This window comes from Dermochelys coriacea, chromosome 8 (assembly GCF_009764565.3).
Source record: "Dermochelys coriacea isolate rDerCor1 chromosome 8, rDerCor1.pri.v4, whole genome shotgun sequence".
Classification (NCBI taxonomy): domain Eukaryota; kingdom Metazoa; phylum Chordata; order Testudines; family Dermochelyidae; genus Dermochelys; species Dermochelys coriacea.
Window position 1 is genome coordinate 90,697,665 of NC_050075.1, and position 24,792 is coordinate 90,722,456.

Sequence of the window (24,792 nt, forward strand, 5' to 3'; positions counted from 1 at the left end):
CTTTAAATATTCATGGTAAATAGGCCCAATGGCCTGTGATGGGATGTTAGATGGGGTGGGATCTGAGTTACTACAGAAAATTCTTTCCGGGGTATCTGGCTGGTGAATCTTGCCCACATGCTCAGGGTTTAGCTGATCGCCATATTTGGGGTCAGGAAGGAATTTTCCTCCAGGGCAGATTGGAAGAGGCCCTGAACGTTTTTCGCCTTCCTCTGTACCATGGGGCACGGGTCACTTGCTGGAGGATTCTCTGCTCCTTGAAGTTTTTAAACCACGAATTGAGGACTTCAATAGCTCAGACATAGGAGAGAGGTTTTTCGTAGGAGTGGGTGGGTGAGATTCTGTGCTCTGCGTTGTGCAGGAGGTCGGACTAGATGATCATAATGGTCCCTTCTGACTTTAAAATCTATAAGTCATTTAGGTGTCATCACTGGAATATGAAATGGAACAAACTCAATAGGCTTACTCTTCAAACAGGTTTAAAAATGGCATATTGGTTTCACATTTTCCCTTTTACCAAGGTATGCCTGTTAGTCCTAGTTACTTCTATCAAGGTTGTCCCTTCACTTCTACTGCCTTGAAAGAAATTCAAGTATCTACTTTGTATACCATGGTATAAATATAATGCTCTCTTCAATTTATATTTTTAGTTTATAGACCCTATATTCTACTCTTGGAAATATATAAAAAAGCTAGTTTTGGATATTTGAGGTTGCAGTTAGTGGAATGTATTTTCTACACTTGTAGTTAAGTTACTGCATAAATAGACATGGGGGGAACCCTACCAAAATTAGATTTATTTACTAGAGAAATGGTATGCCAGTACTTGTGACTATTTTAAAATGCATTAGACTTTGCAGACTTAATTTTCTTTCACATGGAGATATCTAACCCAGAAACCACTAATTCATATTGCAGATTACTAGCAAGAGCCCTATTTAAAAATAATAATATTTGGGGTATCTTAACTGTGAGCCCAAATCCAGGAGTTTTAATGACAATATACTATAGCAGGTTCACTACATGTAGATCGATAACTAAAACATTAGAAGGAAGAGAGAATTTTTGGAATGAAGTACTTTTCCGCCGGCTACTGCTGCAGTCAATAGCTGCTAAGAAAAGATCAATACAGTAAGCATAATGCAGTTTCCATGGCAGTGAGCAGTTTGACTTTTAGCTGACAGACCATAAATAACCTATGCATTGTTGTTAAATGAAATATGAAGTTGAACATTCATTAATATCAGATGGTTTGTAACAGCAACAACAACTTCAGGGCCAAGTATTTCATGGCAGCTAATGCCCAGCTATAGACCAGAAACCAAGAAGCCATTGGCCATCAGAAAATATGCTCATAAGTGCTTAGTTATTAAATTGGAAAGGCAATGGTAATTTGTAGATCCCCAACTACTCTGGATTAAAGAAGCAGGTACACATTATAGATATCTAGTGAATGCAGCTCTCAGGATATACAACACTCATACTTTAGCTCTGCTATGCCTGGGTTGGAACATTTAAACAAAACAAATAAGGAAGCCATAAAAGTTCACACTTCTTAAATAAAAGGTGGATTTTATCTATTAGTTGATGTTAGTAGTGATGTGATGGATGTGCAAATCCCAACAGTTTGAGATTTTACTCTCCTCTCCCCACATACATTCTTCTTATGAAAATTAAATTCACTTTTATTCCAATAGAAAGAGGGAGGAAACATAAAATCTTGAATCCCTTCTTGTTTTCATGCATCCATAACAAAACTCAAGGTCAGTTTCAGAATGAAGACTTTTTACTCACTTGCTAACTCTCACCCATTTGTATGGATAATGTAACAATATATACGTTATTCTGAGACCTCTGCAATATGTAACACGATGGTGTGAATTAGGCACTGAGTGAGAGACCTTTTTCAGATTTCAGTGCACAGTGAATGATCCCTAGAGCAGTAACCAAGGGCTTCTCTACACTACAGCTTACATAGGTATAAGTTATGTCGTTCAGGGCTGTGCATATGACACCCCCTGAGCAACATAAGTTACACCGACTTAAGCACCGGTGTGGACAGCACTATGTCAGTGGGAGAGCTTCTCCCACCAACACAGCTACTGCGCTCTCCCAGAGGTGTTTTATTATGCCGGCAGGAGAGCTCTCCGCCATCGGCATAGAGCATTTTCACCAGCTATGTTACTGTAGCACTCCTCGTGTAGATTAGCCCTGAGATGATCTAGATGATCTGCAATAACTCTGCTAACCACCTACAATACCAAGGGGAATGAGCTCTTGCTGTGTGAAAGATTTACACAAACATACATGGGAGCGGGAAAACGTTAAAAAATAGGAAAATGTGCTCGTAAAGTAAAAGAAATCAGCAGTGAAACTCAGGGGCAGTATTTGAAAGCACTTTACTCATTCTTGAGGGGCAGATTTCAAGTTGATTTTAGCACCAATTTTGTTGTTATGGGCTGTTTTCAAATAAACACAATTAAACAGATACTCCATCTTATAAACAATTTCTGTTGGTAAACAGATGAGAGATCAGTAAGGGTTGAAAGCAGAGGTCAGGTTTTTAAGTGACCTTAGCTTTGTATTTTCATACTTCAGTTTACTCACCCCCACCTCCTACGTGGGACTTGAACCTTAAATTTCCAAGCTAGTATCAGTGTTTAAGAAAAACTACAACTCTCTCTTAAGGTTTTAAATAGTTGGTATCATTCCTGCACTGCTTCACGAAGTGTTTTGCCTTGTAATTTCTGTGTATATTTATGTGGCCAAGGACTGAAAATCTCTATTACATATATAAATGGGCAAAGTGGCAGATTTTACAAAATTAAAATCTCAACATTAACTGCCTTTTCCATATAAATGATACATACTGTATCTTTCCAGTGCATTCTATTCTGTACCTGTGATTAAATATTTATTTGTTGTTTAATTTTTTCAGGCCTGATTCTGCTCTGATACTGATGAAAATCAAGAGCAACCCCTCAGAAGTCAATGGAATTACACTGGTGTAACCAAGATCATAATTAGGCCTCTTATCTACCTAGCTAACTTTGAAATATTTAATTTGGGAGAGGGAGCAGAGATGGTTAGACTAACTATACAGATGGTTAGAAGAAAAATTAAAATCAAAAGATTTCAGATTTTTTTAAAACAAAAAATTAATCAGAAACATCAAGACAACTTGTTGGAGGGTTTTAAATTATGTATGATTTGCATTTTTAGCTACTTCTTGAAATGTATGGCCTGCTGATTATAGGTAGCTCTTTTGGTAAAGAAAATATTTTAACTGTTGAAATTTAGGTTTTAATAAATTCTACATAATTTTAAAATTAATTATTCAATAATCTGTGCTGGGAAAAACAGCAAAATTAAAGAAATTTCAAAACCAATGTTATATTAAGTTGCTTTGAAGTGAAGAGACAGCTATTTAAGCTTCATGTCCCAAAAAAATAGTAAAATTGTTCTTTTTTCTGTATCTCAGACTCTTTGAGAGTTTTAAAATTCTCCTGATTTTGAAAAACACACCTGCATTTTTGTTTCCTAAAACTCCATATAAGGATTTATCTGTCAAGCTGCAATCCAGGAATGGTTAATGTATCATTTCTAAATTTTAACATCTGATTACATACTTTTAGATGATCTGTGATAATTACTCAGGCTTTTTCTTTACCTCTTAGCTAAAAGTTTGAACATTTATTTTCATTTTCCACGTTAATCCCCATTTAGTATGAAAATTTAAAAAGAAAATCAAGGCTTCTTAAAATAAACATTGAAATTCCGTGCATCTGGCTACAAAAGACTTTCTAATTTTAAATATGCCAGACCAAAGACTTTGGCATTTATAGTAAAAACAGAAGCATAAACATTGCTATATAATTTGTCAAACTGGAAGTCCCCAGTGTTTATTCCGATGTCCCTGCTGGGACCAGAAACTGTAATTTTCTCTGTAAATTGGTTTTTTTGAGGCTCAACTCCACCAATCCAGACTGGGGGAGTAATTTCCACAGCACACCGGACAGTCATTGGGTAGTCAATAGCAAAAGGAATAAAAAAAAAAAAAGCAATTAAGGACTAGTACTAGAAACATCACACAGGATTCTGTAGCCAAAAGATATGTCCAAGGAGGCTCAATGATCTTCTATCTAGACCAGTGGTTCCCAAACTTGTTCTGCTGTTTGTGCGGGGAAAGCCCCTGGCGGGTCGGGACGGTTTGTTTACCTGCCGCGTCTGCCGATCGTGGCTCCCAGTGGACGTACTGGCTGCCGCTTCCAGCAGCTCCCATTGGCCTGGAGCACGAACCGCAGCCACGGGGAGCCGCAATCGGCCGACCTGCAGATGCCACAGGTAAACAAACCGGCCTGGCCTGCCAGGGGCTTTCCCTGCACAAGTTCGCGAATCACTGATCTAGAGCATAGTTTCATTACTGTATAAAATGCATGAACACCCAATTTAAACTATTCCTTCATGAAAGGCCTCTTCCCTCTATTCCGAATAAGATGAAACTATCACATTGAACGGAACTCTAAATTTTAGAGGGACCAGTTATACTTTATCTAGAAGCAACAAGCCTGGAGGAAATGGCATACAAACCCCACATTTTATCTAAAAAATGCTGCTTTGGAATCTTTGGCGCATCATTCCAAAACTGACAGATTAAGCTCTGCTATAGGAGAATAGAACCAGACCCAAGTCCTCAGAATACACAATCCTTTCAGTTCCTAGGCTTAAGGAATTAATAGTCACAGCACCTGATTCACTCAGCCAGGGTGGTCTTTGATGCTTCCATCATCTCATCTTACAACTTTCACATATTGGCGGGGGAGATGATCAAAAGCCCCTCTCACCTTTTCCTCCAAGTAATATTTAGTTCTCCAAAATCAACAGACCACCACCAGAAATTGAGGCTCAGAGAGATTGACTTACCCATGGTCAGATAGAGTCAAAGCCACTTGCGGAGCCAAGAATTGACCCAGATTGGCCGAGTCCCAGTCCAGCACATGAACCCTTTCCTGTTTCCAGTAATCTACCTGCTTCTTGTTGCATCACTAGGAAGACTTAGTATGCATCATACACTACAAACCATGGAAGTTCACCTCCTGGTCTGGAGTGGAACTTTGGGAAGGAAGGAGTGACAACTCCTGTGTGAATCTCATCCTTTCAAAACTCAGGGGAGAGAGTGAATATCTGAAGATCATGGTGAATAACATAGGTTCTTGGTGTTACAGACCAAGAAAGTGAAGAAGTATCTAAAATTAATATCCAGGAACACTAGATAAGATACTGGAATCAAGCCTGATGACGCCACGTACAATGATATCACTCTCATCACCCTCGGTTAATCTCTATTTTCCAGAGAATTGTTTAACATCAAAAGGAGAGAAAACCTTATCCTGGGCAAGGGAATTCAGAATGCATCTCTTACTGGAGCTCTCTGGTCAATGGACCTTTTACAATAGAACACAAGTTTAGGATATTGGTCATGACTGCCAACAATTTAGTGGAGTTCTCCATCACCCAGCCCACAAACATACATACTACTCAGCAGATGGAATTCCTGAGGATGATGTGCCCACTCCCTGAGTGAACTGATCTGTGGCTGTGGTATGTTGGGTTAAATCGACTATTTTTGACATCATACTATCCCACATACAGACCCCGTTACGCTGAGTTTTCTGGAAGAACCAGCCTCCTTAGCTCTCCAATGAAGTGAGATGCCATTCCCTTCCGCGAGAAGGGTAAGTAGGTGAGTGAAGGTGTATGAGGCCTTTTGCTGTTATCACTGGACTGGCAAAGTAACTTTATAAACTGTACAAAGTGATGGATTAATCCTCTTAGCACCTCTAAAAGGAAAATGACCCATGGCTGACAACAGCCATTTGCCACGCTCTCCATATTAGCCTAATCACCAGCCAAATGGCGTTGAACACTATGATGTCTATATTTGCCCCATCACCAAATGACACCGCATGTGAGGGGGGAAAGCAGTAGTGAGCAGACGATCAGTGGCTGACATCCATCAAACCACCAGGTTATTTTCCTCACATAAAGCCCTGGAATAGGAGAGGTCAAGATTCTCCTTCTTACGTGGGTGACTTTGAATCAAAGCCAAGATGCTCTTTGGCTTCTCGTTTCATCTCCTGCTCCAGGTCCCCATCCTGGCACTAAAGCCTTCAATAGACTCAAAGACGCCTCTCCTTTCATGACCCACAAATATAGCTGCACACATTTTCAACAAATAAGGTACTATAGCCCTACATGAACTTTTGGGGGTGGGACACTGATGAGTCATTTCTGAACGGAGGAATCTCATAATTAGAGTCAAATGAGCCCAGACTGTTTCTGATCTTGATGACAAGCTCATCGTTCTGTCACACAATAACGGGATCTGCAGAACAATTAAATGGGAGAGGAAAGGGCTCTAAGGAAATCCAAGTCTAAGCAGCAAAACCCAAAAATGGAAAGAGCAGGGCTCACTAGAGATTTACCTTTTTGCAACTGTTTACTTCTATACTTGCAGGGAACCCAACTCCACACTATCTAGATCCTAAAAAAAAAGGCACAGGTAGATGACTATGTGGGCTGTGAAACAACAATTGTGATCACTGTCTGCCTAACACAACACCCAAAACCTACGGGATACTACACCTGGACACAGAGAGAAAACTGGATGGCCTCATGTTATTGTATGAACATAAACCTGCTCCTACTCTTCTTTCTCCCACTGTTCAATATGTAAAATTCTCTCTGCTTCCTCTATCATCTTCCCTGAGGTTGGAAATGTTTCCAGCCTTGGCCCAAACAGGCTCCCACTCTAGTTAGTTTAGAGATTTTGTGCCTCTCCCCTCAGACTCTTTTTGTTCCATATTACTTCTGCGGTAATGGATCGGAAGCAAGTACTTCTAATGCTTCACTTACTGGACATAGAGAGAGAACAGGGAAGCTGAATAGAAGATGAATTGATTATGAAAGCACCAGAATTATTTGGCATGCTTGTGGCACTGTTTACTATCATATCATGAGGTTGGACTATATCCATATTGGATCTGAAGGTGCAGAAACAGGAACCCCCCCACACAAAAAAAAATTCAGTGTGTGTCTATTTCAATAGCTGTCTTGTGGAAGTTGTGTCAAGACTTCATCTATCCAAACAAAGCTTGAACGTGGACCAAGGTTGGAACATATACTTTTCCAGATGGTTCTTGGAAGATAAACTGGCATACAGAACCTAACGTAATTTTATAGAGAAAATTCACAAATAGCAGCTGCAGAGGAGAGAGTGTCCACTTCACCCATCTTAGCAAGGAAACATACATGAAAAAAAATTAACCTGGACACAAAGCAAGTACAGCAATGTTGATCAAACAGATGACTGCAGCTAGGATTTTTTTAAAAACCATATACGAACACCAGCTCCATTTATCCTCCAAATTTGCTGGGGACAAAATGCAGGTTTTATAGTGAAATCTGCAAAGTTCTCAGAGAAGCCCTTTAGATTCTGGATATTGGGGACTAATATGAAAGGGCAGGGGTGCTGTCTTAAATAGTACTCAAATATGCTCCAGAAATTCAGTACAGTACAAAGGAAGACATGCAGTAACCTTACCAGAGGAAAAGGAGGAAGAAGCACTGCTGAAGATTTCTAGCCTCTGCAAATCTCTTCTAGAACTTCCCAACATGTCTGTTTGAAAGTTTTTTCCTCTGACCTAATTCCCATCTATGGTGATCATATAGCTAGCCAGAGATTTCTTCTAGGTCTCAGGGGTCCATGAAAAAGATGGGGGGGAGGGGAGAAAGCATAAAAATACCTAATTATAGTGATCTATAAAGTACTGGCAAAAAGAAAAGGAGTACTTGTGGCACCTTAGAGACTAACAAATTTATTAGAGCATAAGCTTTCGTGAGCTACAGCTCACTTCATCGGATGCATTTGGTGGAAAAAACAGAGGAGAGATTTATATACACACACACAGAGAACATGAAACAATGGGTTTATCATACACATTGTAAGGAGAGTGATCACTTAAGATAAGCCATCACCAACAGCAGGGGAGGGAAAGGAGGAAAACCTTCCATGGTGACAGGCAGGTAGGCTAATTCCAGCAGTTAACAAGAATATCAGAGGTTTCAGAGTAGTAGCCGTGTTAGTCTGTATTCGCAAAAAGAAAAGGAGTACTTGTGGCACCTTAGAGACTAACAAATTTATTAGAGCATAGGCTTTCGTGAGCTACAGCATCCGATGAAGTGAGCTGTAGCTCACGAAAGCTTATGCTCTAATAAATTTGTTAGTCTCTAAGGTGCCAAAAGTACTCCTTTTCTTTTTAAGAATATCAGAGGAACAGTGGGGGGTGGGGTGGGGGGGAGAAATACCATGGGGAAATAGTTTTACTTTGTGTAATGACTCATCCACTCCCAGTCTCTATTCAAGCCTAAGTTAATTGTATCCAGTTTGCAAATTAATTCCAATTCAGCAGTCTCTCGTTGGAGTCTGTTTTTGAAGCTTTTTTGTTGAAGTATAGCCACTCTTAGGTCTGTGATCGAGTGACCAGAGAGATTGAAGTGTTCTCCAACGGGTTTTTGAATGTTATAATTCTTGACGTCTGATTTGTGTCCATTCATTCTTTTACGTAGAGACTGTCCAGTTTGACCAATGTACATGGCAGAGGGGCATTGCTGGCACATGATGGCATATATCACATTGGTAGATGCGCAGGTGAACGAGCCTCTGATAGTGTGGCTGATGTGATTAGGCCCTATGATGGTATCCCCTGAATAGATATGTGGACAGAGTTGGCAACGGGCTTTGTTGCAAGGATAGGTTCCTGGGTTAGTGGTTCTGTTGTGTGGTGTGTGGTTGCTGGTGAGTATTTGCTTCAGATTGGGGGGCTGTCTGTAAGCAAGGACTGGTCTATCTCCCAAGATCTGAGAGAGCGATGGCTCGTCCTTCAGGATAGGTTGTAGATCCTTGATGATGCGTTGGAGAGGTTTTAGTTGGGGGCTGAAGGTGATGGCTAGTGGCGTTCTGTTGTTTTCTTTGTTGGGCCTGTCCTGTAGTAGGTGACTTCTGGGTACTCTTCTGGCTCTGTCAATCTGTTTCTTCACTTCAGCAGGTGGGTATTGTAGTTGTAGGAATGCATGATTGATATAAAGTACTGGCTGTCATACAATTGTGGCTTCTCTCAAGAGGCATTATGGTTTCTATTCTCTAACTAGTAGAGTGGTTGCAGCTTCAAATGCCATGTCCAAAGGCAAAGTGAAGACTGGGGGCATTTAAAGAAAGAAGGAAGTTCTAGTTGAAACAAAGACTTATGGGCTACTTCTGCTTAAGAGCAGTGAAGCAGGAAAACCCATCAGTATGAATTGGGGAAAGCAGTCTTCTTGCCAGCTGTTTGTAGCTGTGAAAATATACTTGCAAATGCACTCTTAAACTCTTCTGCAGTCAGCCTATAACTGGTAGTAGTGAAAAGTGATTTGATTTAAGCCTTGCCTCGTAATGTGCATTACCACTGCTGACTTGTAACATTCATAATCATGTTCCAAAAGTCAACTTGAATTTCTTCTGCCAAACAATATGTAGTCTTAGTGGCAATGCTGGATTCCGTGGGCCATAGAAGAGGCCATGAAAAATTGACACCCCAAGTCCTTAGACCAAGAAAGCTAAGAAGCAGTGCTGAGGAAAGGAGAGGGATGCACTTGGATTCCAACATGAAGATGAGTAGAGTGAGAAATAACCTTCTCATTATACAAACACCTCCTGCTAACGGGTTACCAAGTTCCTGATCCTAATTCATATAAAGGCAGCTTGGGGTAGGGCTGCTTGAAAGTTTTCCATCAGAACAGTTTTTTGACAGAAAATTGGATTTTTTACACAACTAAACTTTCATTTTCCATGGAAAATTCCACTCCCCTCCACCCCAAAAACCCTCCCCCCTCCAAAAAAAAAAAAAAAAAAAAAAAAACCAAGAAACTAAGTGTTTCTGTTTGGCTATCATGCTGCAGTGACTCATGGGATTTGTATTCAGTTGCAGTATGTCCCTATTCTCCACAATGGGTGAGATTCCCCAGCCAGATTACTTCTCCCATGATGTACCAACCAGTTCTGCATAAGTATCACCCTGTTTTTACTAATGAACTTTATTAAGCTTTGTTTTCAATTTATGGCCTAGCATTCCAAGAGAAGGAGGCAGGTGGTGATGGTCGGGGACTCTCTCCTCAGGGGGACTGAGTCATCTATCTGCCGCCCTGACCGGGAAAACCGAGAAGTCTGCTGCTTGCCAGGAGCTAGGATTCATGATGTGACGGAGAGACTGCCAAGACTCATCAAGCCCTCAGATCGCTACCCCTTCCTGCTTCTCCACGTAGGCACCAATGATACTGCCAAGAATGACCTTGAGCAGATCACTGCAGACTACGTGGTTCTAGGAAGAAGGATAAAGGAGTTTGAGGTGCAAGTGGTGTTCTTGTCCATCCTCCCCGTGGAAGGAAAAGGCCTGGGTAGAGACCGTCGAATTGTGGAAGTCAATGAATTGCTACGCAGGTGGTGTCAGAGAGAAGACTTTGGGTTCTTTGACCATGGGATGGTGTTCCAAGAAAGAGGAGTGCTAGCAGAGACGGGCTCCACCTAACGAAGAGAGGAAAGAGCATCTTTGAAAGCAGGCTGGCTAACCTAGTGAGGAGGGCTTTAAACTAGGTTCACCGGGGGAAGGAGACCAAAGCCCTGAGGTAAGTGGGGAAGTGGCATACCAGGAGGAAGCACAAGCAGGAAGGTCTCCTGCCTCATACTGAGAAAGAAGGATGATCAGCAAGTTATCTCAAGTGCCTATACACAAATGCAAGAAGCCTGGGAAAGAAGCAGGGAGAAATGGAAGTCCTAGCACAGTCAAGGAATTATGATGTGATTGGAATAACAGAGACTTGGTGGGATAACTCACATGACTGGAGTACTGTCATGGATGGATATAAACTGTTCAGGAAGGACAGGCAGGGCAGAAAAGATGGGGGAGTTGCATTGTATGTAAGGGAGCAGTATGACTGCTCAGAGCTCAAGTATGAAACTGCAGAAAAACCTGAAAGTCTCTGGATTAAGTTTAGAAGTGTGAGCAACAAGGGTGATGTCGTGGTGGGAGTCTGCTATAGACCACCGGACCAGGGGGATGAGATGGACGAGGCTTTCTTCCAGCAACTCATGGAAGTTACTAGATTGCAGGCCCTGGTTCTCATGGGAGACTTCAATCACCCTGATATCTGCTGGGAGAGCAATACAGCGATGCACAGACAATCCAGGAAGTTTTTGGAAAGTGTAGGGGACAATTTCCTGGTGCAAGTGCTGGAGGAACCAACTAGGGGCAAAGCTCTTCTTGACCTGCTGCTCACAAACCGGGAAGAATTAGTAAGGGAAGCAAAAGTGGATGGGAACCTGGGAGGCACTGACCATGAGATGGTAGAGTTCAGGATCCTGACACAGGGAAGAAAGGAGAGCAGCAGAATACGGACCCTGGACTTCAGAAAAGCAGACTTTGACTCCCTCAGGGAACTGATGGGCAGGATCCCCTGACAGAATAACATAAGGGGGAAAGGAGTCCAGGAGAGCTGGCTGTATTTTAAAGAATCCTTATTGAGGTTACAGGGACAAACCATCCTGATGTGTAGAAAGAATAGTAAATATGGCAGGCAACCAGCTTGGCTTAACAGTGAAATCCTTGCTGATCTTAAACACAAAAGAAGCTTACAAGAAGGGGAAGATTGGACAAATGATCAAGGAAGAGTTATAAAAATATTGCTCGGGCATGCAGGAGTGAAATCAGGAAGGCCAAATCACACCTGGAGTTGCAGCTAGCAAGAGATGTTAAGAGTAACAAGAAGGGTTTCTTCAGGTATGTTAGCAACAAGAAGAAAGTCAAGGAAAGTGTGGGCCCCTTACTGAATGAGGGAGGCAACATAGTGACAGAGGATATGGAAAAAGCTAATGTACTCAATTTTTTTGCCTCTGTCTTCACGAACAAGGTCAGCTCCCAGACTACTGCACTGGGCAGCACAGCATGGGGAGGAGGTGACCAGCCCTCTGTAGAGAAAGAAGTGGTTTGGGTCTATTTAGAAAAGCTGGACGAGCACAAGTCCATGGGGCCGGATGTACTGCATCCGAGAGTGCTAAAGGAGTTGGCGGATGTGATTGCAGAACCATTGGTCATTATCTTTGAAAACTCATGGCGATTGGGGGAAGTCCCGGATGATTGGAAAAAGGCTAATGTAGTGCCCATCTTTAAAAAAGGGAAGGAGGATCATCCTGGGAACTACAGGCCAGTCAGCCTCACCTCAGTCCCTGGAAAAATCATAGAGCAGGTCCTCTAGGAATCAATTCTGAAGCACTTAGAGCAGAGGAACAGTCAGAATAGATTCACCAAGGGCAAGTCATGCCTGACTTATCTAGTTGCCTTCTATGATGAGATAACTGGCTCTGTGGATGAGGGTAAGGCAGTGGATGCGTTGTTCCTTGACTTTAGCAAAGCTTTCGACACTGTCTCCCACAGTATTCTTGCCAACAAGTTAAAGAAGTATGGGCTGGATGAATGGACTATAAGGTCCATAGAAAGTTGGCTAGATTGTCTGGCGCAATGGGTAGCAATCAATGGCTCCATGTCGTTGGCAGCCGGTATCAAGTGGAGTGCCCCAAAGGTCGGTCCTCAGGCCAGTTTTGTTCAATATCTTCATAAATGATCTGGAGAATGGTGTGGATTGCACCCTCAGCAAGTTTGCAGATGACACTAAACTGGGAGGAGAGGTAGATATGCTGGAGGGTAAGGATAGGATACAGAGGGACCTAGACAAATCAGAGGATTGGGTCAAAAGAAATCTGATGAGGTTCAACAAGGACAAGTGCAGAGTCCTGCACTTAGGAAGGAAGAATCCCATGCACCTCTACAGACTAAGGACCAAATGGCTCGGCAGCAGTTCTGCAGAAAAGGACCTAGGGGTTACAGTGGATGAGAAGCTGGATATGAGTCAACAGTGTGTCCTTGTTGCCAAGAAGGCCAGTGGCATTTTGGGATGTATAAGTAGGGGCATTGCCAGCAGATCGAGGGACGTGATCGTTCCCCTCTATTCGACATTGGTGAGGCCTCATCTGGAGTACTGTGTCCAGTTTTGGGCCCCACATTACAAGAAGGATGTGGAAAAATTGGAAAACGTCCAGCAGAGGGCAACAAAAATTATTAGGGGATTGGAACACGTGACTTATGAGGAGAGGCTGAGGGAACTGGGATTGTTTAGTCTGCAGAAGAGAAGAATGAGGGGGAATTTGATAGCTGTTTTCAACTACCTGAAAGGGGGTTCCAAAGAGGATGGATCTAGACTGTTGTCAGTGGTAGCAGATGACAGAACAAGGAGTAATGGTCTCAAGTTGCAGTGGGGGAGGTTTAGGTTGGATATTAGGAAAATCTTTTTCACTAGGAGGGTGGTGAAACACTGGAATGCGTTACCTAGGGAGATGGTGGAATCTCCTTCCTTAGAAGTTTTTAAGGTCAGGCTTGACAAAGCCCTGGCTGGGATGATTTAGTTGGGGATTGGTCCTGCTTTGAGCAGGGGGTTGGACGAGATGACCTCCTGAGGTCCCTTCCAACCCTGATATTCTATGATTACATTGTTCTATAAAACTTATTAACAGTTTCACTGTTGAACAATATGGACTAGCACTATAACAAATTACAGGGAAGTTAAGATTACTAAAGGCTAGATTCATAAAGAAACACAGGTGCAGCAACGCTGAGTGTCACCACACCTAACTTTTAGTCATCTTAAAAAAAGAGAAAAAAAAATCAATGGGATTCATACCTAGGTTCCCTGTACAGTGAATGGGGAGAAGCATTTCAATATGAGATTCACAAAAATCAGCAATGCAATGATTCCTCGCCTAAGCTAGCCAACAGGAAATGCAGAGGAGAGGGGTATGTCCTAAGCCCCATCCCTCTCCCAGGCCACGTCTACACTACCTGCCGAATCGGCGGGTAGTGATCGATCTATCAGGGATCGATTTATGATGTCTAGTGTAGACGCAATAAATCGATCCCCGATCACTCTGCCATCGACTTCGGAACTCCACCATGGCGAGAGGCAGAAGTGGAGTCGATGGGGGAACAGCGGCCATCGATCCCACGCCGCAAGGATGCAAAGTAAGCGATTCTAAGTCAATCTAAGATATGCAACTTCAGCTACAAGAATAGCGTAGCTGAAGTCGACGTATCTTAGATCGATTCCCCCCTTCCTTCCCCCCCAGTGTAGACCAGGCCCCAGAGTTAGGCACCTAAGTCCAGGATGCAAAGAGGTGCCTTCCTCTGCTCAGCTGCAAACCCTCTCTTGGTGTTAGAAGCCTATATTTTTTTTTCATAAAGTGCGGTGGGGGGAGGACATTTCCCTCATAACTTTAAACCCAGTGGTTAGAGTGCTCATCTGGAATGTGGAACACCAATGGCTCAAATCCCCCTCCACATGAGGAGGAGAAGGGATTTGAACAGGGACCTGCCACCTCTCAGGTGAGTACCTGAGCTACAGGCCATTCTGAGGTAGGACCTGCTAAGTCTCTCCTCTTGAAGCTGTTCCACAGTGGATAAATAATTGAAAATGGCATTGAAACAGGAGGACTGGATCCTGGGTCTCAACCCCCAAGTGAGTGCTCTAAACACCATGCTACAGAGTCATTCTCATGCTTGCTCTCGCTCTCTCTGGCCCACCAATTCCTTCACTATTTATTCACAGTGGAATAGCTTCAACTGGAGGGAGACTGAGGAAACCCGGCAAGAAAACATTTTAAAGCCTAGTGGCTAGTGTACACACCTGAGAGGTGGCAGATCCCTATTCACCTGATGAGAAGGGACTTAAACGGGGAGAGTCTCCTACATCCCAGATGAGTACCCTAACCACTGGGCTAAAAGTTATAAGGGAGGTGGCCCTCCTCCTGCTCCACCGGCCGTTTTGTGTAAACTCCTCTATAGGGGCCCAATCTGGTACGCAACCATGGCACATGCCTACCGGATTGGCATGGCAGGCAGGTTAGGAAAAGGAACATACCCCCATTTGTACATTGCTCTGAGGCTTTGGAGCTGGATGGCTGGCACAGAGCTGCAGTACAGACATTCTGAGACAGAAATGTAGGCTCAGAGGGAACTTTTACAGGAAAAACCCAAATGAGTTTAGGCACCTATGGGGTTTGGCTGCATCTGAGCAGGGGTTTTGTGAACCCCAGCAAGGCCTGATTCTGGAATTTAGGCCCTCAAGTGGCAGTTTAGCACCCAAGTCCTTTTGTGGCTCTAGCCTTAAGTATTTTCCTTTGCAAGGCCTTCCATAACTGCATAGTATGATTTTTTTTTTTATTACTCTTAAGCATTGGAACTGTGTAATACATCAGAAGATACAACTGCCATTAGTTAATACCTACAGGGTAGAATTTTTGATACATCCAAAAGAAGATATTTAAGGCTACATTTTTATTGTATTATTTATTATGTTCAGAAAGACTTATAAAAAAAGAGGCAAAAGATTGGAGTTTAAAGATATAGCTATATAGCCCCGACTCTATGCTCACTGAAATCAATGGCAAAGTTCCCCTTAGCTTTAAGGGGTGCAGAATCCAGGTGTGTGAAAGTGAACTGGTGTGTTATGTACAAGAAGCATACAAACACATAACATCCTACAGTTATTACATTATTCCCTGCATGGAACACTGATACTGTTTAAACTCAGATTATTTTTTAAATTATGTTGATACCAAACATTTATTTTGTTCCCAAATGCACTTTAACCGACAGTTTACATTTTTGTAGTTATTCCTTCCTATTCTGAAACTCTCATAAATTGCAAATTTATTTTTTAAATTGACATGTAAAATATAAATGTTCATTTCTTTGCTACCAGTGCCAAGGTCAGGCTGATGGAACCACTCTAAGTACTTTGCTATATTGTAGGGATCATTAGGCTTTTGCCATTTCTGCTTTGCTGAATTAAGCTAAGAAAAAGAATTGGCTAACATATACTGTACTTACTTTGTGTGTTTCCTTAACATATGTCTTATCAGCCTTGCCACAGCAGAGAGATTTCAAATTGCTTTATGACATACTTGGATTTCCTCCCATTAATAATTCCTCCTTTCTCCCTCCCATGACTGGCAGGGCTCTTCAACACAGCAGTAAAGTGGGACAGCTAATTATCTAGCAATCCACCTTGCTGCATCACATTTAGCAACTTTTATCTGCACAGGACAGCTGCGTTCTCTGTATTTGAAGTGAAATGTCAGTCTCCACTAATGCAACAAGACTTACATCACTAATGATGTCTCTACACTTTGAAGAAACAACTCAAAGCCTAATTAAAAATTCAGATTCATTCTCCTAAGCTTAACTATTTTAAGTGCCCTTCCACCAGGACCGCACTATATCTTTTTGAAATGTTTCATGAAAAAAAGTCCAAGTGGAATAGGATGAAAAACTGCTGCAGTCTTGGGCTTTCACAGAGCCTTTAGAAAGATTGTTATGATTGGATGCAAACCAAGACATAATCATGTAAAACAGATGAGATTTTACTCCACTGGCTTCCACTCCATAATTACTATAATGTACACTATTGAATAAGAAAAAACAGTAGCTCATAAACTATTTATCAACCTGCACTTTTTAATTTTTATTTTGTTTCACTCTCCCAAACGGCTTTCAAGCACAGTGAACCGCAACCGGAAGCCAACAGAAAAAAAAATACATAAAAGTAGATATCTGTTCTATTCTGTATTCAAGTGGATGCTTTAAAAAAAATAAGTAGATATGAAATTAGAAAAGTTTAATTTGATAAGTGTCCTTAATTTTGCAAACTAGAGATATTGATTTAAGATCATGATTATGATTGATGGTTTACAGGTTTTCCCATGGCACCAATCACCCTAGTATCTGAGCATCTTACAAAATAAAACCATTAATGTCTATAACACCTGTGAAAGGTAGAGAAATATTGTTATCCCTATTTTAAAGATGGAAAACAGAGGCACAGATTTGCCCAAGGTCACCAGGAAGTTTATGGTGGAGCCAGAAATAGAACCTAGATCTAAGTTCTAAATCTAATGTGTTATCTACAACACCAACCTTGAATACTTACCTCTTTTGTGAAGTTTGCTTTTGAGATTTATGAATGAAAAGTGCTAATTCTGGTTACTAGAATTATTGGTTTATTACAACTCTATAAACAGCATCAGACTACAAACAGTGGTTATGTACTCTTCAAAATAAAGGTGACATTATTTCCTTCCACACACAATCAAAATCTGATAGCATTTCACTTGTGTCTGTCAACCTGGCCTGTGTCCCACCCTGCTTTTACTGAAAAGCATTATATGGCTAAACATGCTACTAGTATAATAGTCTCCCAGTCAAGCTGGAGGAGCCTGTATACCATAGGTTTTTCTATAGTGCCCATTACCACAGCATCTGAGCAAGTATTAACGCTGTTAATCAGAAACCAGAGCGCTGTAATTTAACAGATAGAAAAATGTAATTGTTTTTGTCCTTGGGAGTAGTCGACTGCCATTTTAGCAGTCAGGGAGGCATTTTTTTCCAATGGTGCTCCCATGTTTGGAGATGGGGGGGGGGGGGGGAAGAAAAAGGAAGAATTGTACTCTTCTGGCACAAGAAGCATAAAGGATCAGGATGAGAAAGTTGTCAAAATATTCTAAATCCTAATGGCATATTGCTTGCTTCTGGGCCTACATGGCTTTAAAGTTATGTACGTACTCAAAATTACAATAGATTTTCCTCTACCAAGCATTCATTAATCCTCTAAACACCCTGTGAGGTAGGTAGGTCCATTTATATAGACAAGGAGTCTGAGTTAGAATGAATTACCCAATGCCACTGAAAAAGTCAGTATTGTAACTCAGGAGGTCATAGGTCCTGTGCTCGTTGAAAAATGGTCAACATTTTCACAAGAATTGTGTCCTGTTTTTCCAGTCAAAATTTCTTAAGTTTTTCAACCAGCGATCTACACTACAATTACAATGGAAGCAAGGAAATCAATCTGGGATTAACCAAATAAAACATAGTTAAGGGCCAGTGTACTCTGTTCAAACTGGGTTAGGGCACAATCTCCAACTTGGTTGTAATTTTAATGTAAAGGCCTGTAGTTTTTAAATGACTGCCAAGTGCCAACTGAACAGACAACTCAGGAGAATACACAGAATTTGCCCACTAACCTGTTCATTCAACGAAGTACTATCTTTTGTGACTTGTGACATTAAGATAGTCTATTAAATGTATGGTCTACCAAATGATGCAAAGTAATATGGCCGCCTTTTAAAAATCACTTGGAGCACACAAACATAACTTAAATTGCCAGTTTAAGCATCAGGTGTTTTCAGAACACACATCATTGCCAAAACATATTGTAGTTGCGGCTCTACACACAACCCCCCTCCTCCCCCCCAGAACCCAACAGCACCAGCCATACGACAGAAGAAGAAGAATTGCCAAAACAAAATTTTACAGTAAAATCGGAGGGATTTTGACAACTTGAAGTCTAGCTACTGGTTTGGGCAGGAACGGGTGGGTAAGTAAATTGTAATTTCAGGTACTATGCTTGCCCCAGGATCCCACTGTAGGTTTACAGTCACATTTCTTTGAAAAAGCTTTTCTGCCCCCTAGGCAAGCAACAGGGGAAACAGACTACACAGGTGAAACAATGAAACTATTTACAAAAGGTTAAATGTTGCCCCTCCTTTGTAAAGCACTTTGAAATCAACCAATGGACAGGGCTATGAAAGAGTTAGATATTATTACATCAACAGAGAATTCGCCCATAGTGGTGTCAAAGGCACATGGTAATATATTTCTACATAATACTTGTGATACAATATTCCACAAAGTATATGTGCAATGGAGGCACATATTTATTCAATAATAAATGTCCTACCTGCCCACGGAATGCTGCTCCTCACACAAGAAGTCACGTAGCCATGTTATCCTTACTCACAAGTATCTTTATTTGCAATATTGTTTATGGTATATTATTCTATACATTCAAAGGCTAATTTGAAAGCATCATACTTACAGCAATAGACCTATGTTTAAAAACATAAAACTTGGTAAAAAAAAAAAAAAAAAAATCAGCTTCTGCACTGATGCCTGTCAGCTAACCGTCTACAAATAAGCATGAAGTGAGCTGTAGCTCACGAAAGCTTATGCTCAAATAAATTTGTTAGTCTCTAAGGTGCCACAAGTACTCCTTTTCTTTTTGCGAATACAGACTAACACGGCTGCTACTCTGAAACAAATAAGATAGTTGTACTAATACCAAGACAATTCTTAGAACGATGCTGTCGCAATAACTATCATCCTTACTATCCATGCAGAATCAGTATTATTCTTACTATTCACAGATGCATGCATCCCATTCATTCCAGTAGGATTTTGCTGCTCTTAGAAAATAAACTATAAAAAGTAAATGTTATATAACAGGATTTCAATACAAGTCCATAAAAACAATGAGTCTTCCTATCAATATTCCAGTTAAATTTTCTTCATATTAGTGCTGTAATAATTGTATTAGAGGAAGTAGATATAGCATCAAGGAGACAGATTTTGTTTATAACACTAGCTATGTCTCCAACCTTTTGGCTTTTATATATACACCCTCCCCTTTCACGGGCTTCTAAGGCTCAGTGCTCTCGTGGTTCCTCTCTTACCTCTTCAGATGCTCCTTTAATGTTTCCTCTGGAGGCTCCATCTCATCCTCCCTCCCTTTTTCTTTTGGTGGTCCCACCTTCATTTTTCTCCTCTTTGGACTCTTTCCCAGATTCACATACCGCCAAATCAACCTCTCGCCTTCAGTCTATTTACAGATTTCCACCTGTCTCTCTGATACTGCAGCCTAACATTCATTGGATATTTCATTGCCACCTCAGACTCGATGCAGCCACTATACTTATTGTTCCTTCAAATTCCTCTCTACCTCCCATTTCCATCCTTCCCGTCACCAAAGCTCATGACCTTGGAGTCACCATTGACGCCTCTCGTGCTCCCTCCTTTCTTCACATTCACGTTCTTGTCAAATCCTGCCATTTCTTTTTCTATGTACGCTCGCTCTCTCAAAAAATAAAAATCCATCTCCCCCTCTCTCCATCTCAACTGACCACATACTACAGTATGCCCTATTTGTTTCATGCTTTAAGCACTGCAACCTCTTGCTCCTCTCAACTCCAATCTATGCTGAACGCTGCTGCTCAAAATCATATCTAGGTATCTATGCTAGTTTCCCCTCTTTACTTTCCTGGCTCTCCACAACTCGGCCCTCATCTCCTCCCACATTCCCTATCATGCTCTTTACTCTGCCCAAGCTCTAATCCTAGCTACTTCCTTTGTCTCCTTCACTCACTCCTGCTTTTGGGCCTTCTTCCATGCCACTGTCTATGCTTAGAGCAACCTCCCAATTAAGATACACAAAGCTCCTTCATTCTTTTTCCAAAACCCCATAAGAACGGACATACTGAGTCAGACCAACAGCCCATCTAGTCCAGTATCCTGTCTTCTGACAGTGGCCAGCGCCAGATGATTCAGAGAGAGTAAAGAGAAGAAGGCAATTATCGAGTGATCTATCCCCATCATACAGTCCCAGCTTCTGGCAGTCAGAGGTGTCCGGGCACCCAGAGAGCATGGAGTTGCATCGCTGACCATCTTGGTTAAACCTCATTTGTTCCTGAATGCCTTCCACTAGGAAGGACCACCTGATCACACAGTGCAAGTCAGAACAATGTAGTATAACAATCTTTTGCCCACAGACTGACAGCTCTTTAGAACATGGAACACATTGACTGGCATAGCTCTCCTACCATATAGCCCACTAACAGCACTACATAAGTACCAAAGATAATAATTCTGTATTAATTGCATGCAGCCCTTTTTTAGGACTAACTGCTTAAATTTCAAAAGCTGAAATTTTATAAAGATTTTTGTTCAACTGTAGGAAGAGACCATCAGAGAAGCTTCTAAAATCACAGGGAGTTTGTTTTCAACCAGTTTTTAATCTGAAACAGCTGAAGCAATGTACAGAGGAAGTGGGGAACGTTCAAATTAGCTTGATGGGACTTAAAACAGCCAAAATATTTTAAAGAATCTAGGGCTCATCTTTACAACTATTGGTTTCATTGTATTAATTGCTTTTGGTCTCACACGATTCAAGTAACAATAAATGCACAGCATTTAGTGTTATTATTTTGCATACCTATACCGTGGCATCAAGCTTGCTTCCTAAGCCAATAGCCACGACCTACAACACAATGAGGTGTCGTTATGGAAAATAATTTTGAGCATATATGTTTTATGTGAGCTGACTTTAAAAAAGAAACAACCTAAAAACAAACCAAAGAAGACATGTATTGAAGCTGCTAGCACTTGTCAGGAAGGTTTTTTTTTTTTACACTGGAGAAATAAGTTGAGAAATATGATCATACTCATTTAATTTCCATTAACCAGAACTCCACCATTTATAGGACTATATATATAATTTTCAGGGGGTAAATATGCCTATAGATCTCTAGACAGAAAAAGTGACTTCCCTAATGTTCTCTGCATTAATAATTTACTTCTATCTACCTTGTTAAGTGAAGTCATTTACATACATGTCTGATTATAAAAGACAAGACAACAGCTCGGTATTTTCCTGGACAAAGCCACAGCCCTAGGAGGCCAGCCAACACAATGATGTTTCAAAGGTGGTAGAATGAAGCTAGTTTGGAGAAGATAAAGGGCCATTTGGGGAGGGACCCCTGCTGACCACATAAAAGTGTCATCTACTCAATTTGTGAGGCTTTTAAAACTGCATTTGGTACTGCCTATACCTTGGATTGCAATGCGTCTGATTTCACTTTTTGTGTGCGTGTGCATGTTGTAGTTGATTGTTGTAACATAGCTATTAGCATCCTATGCAATTCCAGCCAGTGATTACAGAAATCATAGTAAAAAGAAAAGGAGTACTTGTGGCACCTTAGAGACTAACAAATTTATTAGAGCATAAGCTTTCGTGAGCTACAGCTCACTTCATCGGATGCATTTCGCTGTAGTTCACGAAAGCTTATGCTCTAGTAAATTTGTTAGTCTCTAAGGTGCCACAAGTACTCCTTTTCTTTTTGCGAATACAGACTAACACGGCTGCTACTCTGAAAGAAATCATAGTAGTTTTACTAAAAAGAAAAAGGAGTACTTGTGGCACCTTAAAGACTAACAAATTTATTTGAGCATAAGCTTTTGTGAGCTACAGCTCACTTCATCGGATGCATTCAGTATTTTTACTGAAAGTAGTTTTACTATAATTAATATGCAACCACGAAGGCAGGAATACAAATAATTCCTAATCACCTCTCTCCTCCTGGAGCTGAAAGAAATTACAATGTCAGGAAATGAGATGCAGGAAGATAATAAATTTGTCAAATTGCATATTCCCTTCAGAAAGAATGGTCTCCCTATCTCATCATCATCTGTGTGTAAATTCCACATATAAAAAACCCTCTCCTTCCATGAAGGAACTACAGTTTGTGATTTATTGACATCAGAAAGAAAAATATTCGGAGATGAAAAAACTAAAATTGTATATGGACCTGAAGGACCTTGTTCAAAACCAGTTAGTATTAAATTCAGCTTTAAATATTGCTATACTTAAAGAAGTCTCAAAATATCCACCTTCAATTACAGCTTGTTTTATAGATTAACCTAAAGTTTACAATTCAAAACCTCTTTTTGAATCTTGTGAAATAAAAGTTCCAGTATTCTTAATTTAAGAGCTCAGATACACACATACATACACACAGTTGGTTAGTTTTTGGGAATCTTATATAGTCATGAATATAAACAAAAAACAGAAACAAATTCCAAGAAGGAAGTGCTTTTTGAGTTTTAAAACAATAATCAAATCCACCTAAAGATTTATCATGGATCAAGCTTTCCTCTGCCTCACAAAGGGCACAGGTCCCTGAAACTGAAGAGACAAAAGTATGCAAAATAGCCAGTTTCAAGACCCTCATAAAATACAAAGTATCCCTGCCCCACGAGGCAACAGCCTCGAACAGGGAGTCATGTTTCAAAACTTTACAACGATGCACTAAACGACAACGATCCAGGAGCTTATTGATCAGCAAATGGCAACAAAAAACAACCCCCAGTGACTGGAGGGAGGACGGGGCGGTCGTTTGTGTGTCAGGCAAAGCTGCATGGTGGGGGAACTGTGGCCACTGTGGGAAGAGACTCCACAGCCACAGGGCTCTCACCGGCTCCCTGCAAGTCGGGAGGGAGAAAGGCGACTGGGGGGGGGGGGGGACACAAACGGGAGGGAAGCTTGCAAAGAAAGAAAGGGAAAGAAAAAGCAGGAATGAAGCAGAGGAGCGAGAGGAGGAGGGAGCGAAAACTAGAAGAGGCGCCAGATAGAAGAAAGAAAACCAGGAAGAAAGGATGAAGGGAGAGAGGAGCAGAGGCAGGAGAGAGGGAGCGCACACAGGGACAGGAGAGGAAGAGAACCGGGGGCAGGGAAGGACGGAGAAAAGGGCGGGGGGGGGAGAGAGGCGGGGGGTGGGAACGGTACCTGCATTGTGACGACCCCCAGCTCCTCTGTGGCAAGTTTCCTCATCTGAGTCGCTAAAACTTGCGCTTCATCCAAGATGGAAAACTCCGTCTCGGCCGCGCTCAGCCTCCAGAGAAGCGCCATGTAAACGAGCCAGAGGGGCCGCTGGAAAGCGCTGCCCCGACGCCAGGGGGAGAGGAAGCGGGGGTTCCGGCGGCCGGAGGAGCAGCCGGCCGGCCAGGCGGCCTCCTCCCGACCTGCCCCTCTCGCCATGCTGCCACGGGCGCTTTGGAGAGACCCGCGGGGGACGGGACCCTCCCCGGGCCGCAGCGCGCAGCCCCCCCCCCGCAGCAAACTTTCCGCAGCGCCTCCCAAACTTCTGGGCAGCCCCTCCCTGGGCCGGAGGGGTCCCACTAGGGCGCGGCGGCGGCGGCGGCGGCCCACCCCTCCATGCTGGGGACGCGAAAGCCTGCCCCCGACGCTCCTCCCCGCAGGGCCAGCCACACCAAGCGGCGCCCGCGGCGCGCACCTCGCCCGCCCGCCTGCGCTCCCGCCCCGGGCGCACTGAGCCAGCTTCGGGATCGGCTCCGCTCCGCCGCCGACTGAAAACAGCGGGGGCTGCGGAGGGAGGGAAAGTGCGGAGCAGGAGGAGGAGCCGGGCCGGGATCGGAGCCGCCCAGGGGGAAAGGGAGGTGTCTGGTGCCACCAAGCTGCTCGCAGGCTCGGTGCACGCCTCCGCGGTGCGGTTGAGACGCGGGGAGGGCAGCGGGGCGTTTGCACACCCCTTCGCAGGCCTTCAAACCTTCTGCAGCTTGCCAGCCGGGATTTTCCTCTTCTCTGCGGGTCTGGAGTGTGCCCTGTTGTTCGCTAAACCTACATCAGGCCCACCGTAGTTACCTGGCTGCGACCCCAGGGGATCTCACATTGACAGCCAGCCTGTCTTTTCCGGAGGCCTCGCCCACCAGCGGATGGGTTGCTGCAGATTTGACTTTGATAAACGTGTGTGTGTGTGTGTGTGTGTGTGTGGACCTGTTAGAACGGTTGATCCGTTCCCCAAGGATGGGTAGTTCCCTGCTGGAAGACCGAGCAGATGCTAAACAGATGCTACGCTTGATCTTTGTGAAAAGGTCAAAACTGAGGGTGGCCAGGACACAATCTTATGGCATCCGATGAAGTGAGCTGTAGCTCACGAAAGCTTATGCTCTAATAAATTTGTTAGTCTCT

The 24,792-nt window shown here is 42.5% G+C and overlaps 1 protein-coding gene across 1 annotated transcript in view; it reads right to left on the bottom strand.

The window, feature by feature from the left end:
* Positions 1 to 24,176, bottom strand: part of CACHD1 (cache domain containing 1) — a 196,495-nt gene extending 172,319 nt beyond the window's left edge. The window contains exon 1 of the mRNA XM_038413098.2: positions 23,590 to 24,176. Coding sequence (XP_038269026.1) covers positions 23,590 to 23,841 — 252 coding nt within the window. The 5' untranslated portion in view covers positions 23,842 to 24,176. The remainder of the gene's footprint in view (positions 1 to 23,589) is intronic.
* Between the last annotated feature and the right edge of the window lie 616 nt (positions 24,177 to 24,792).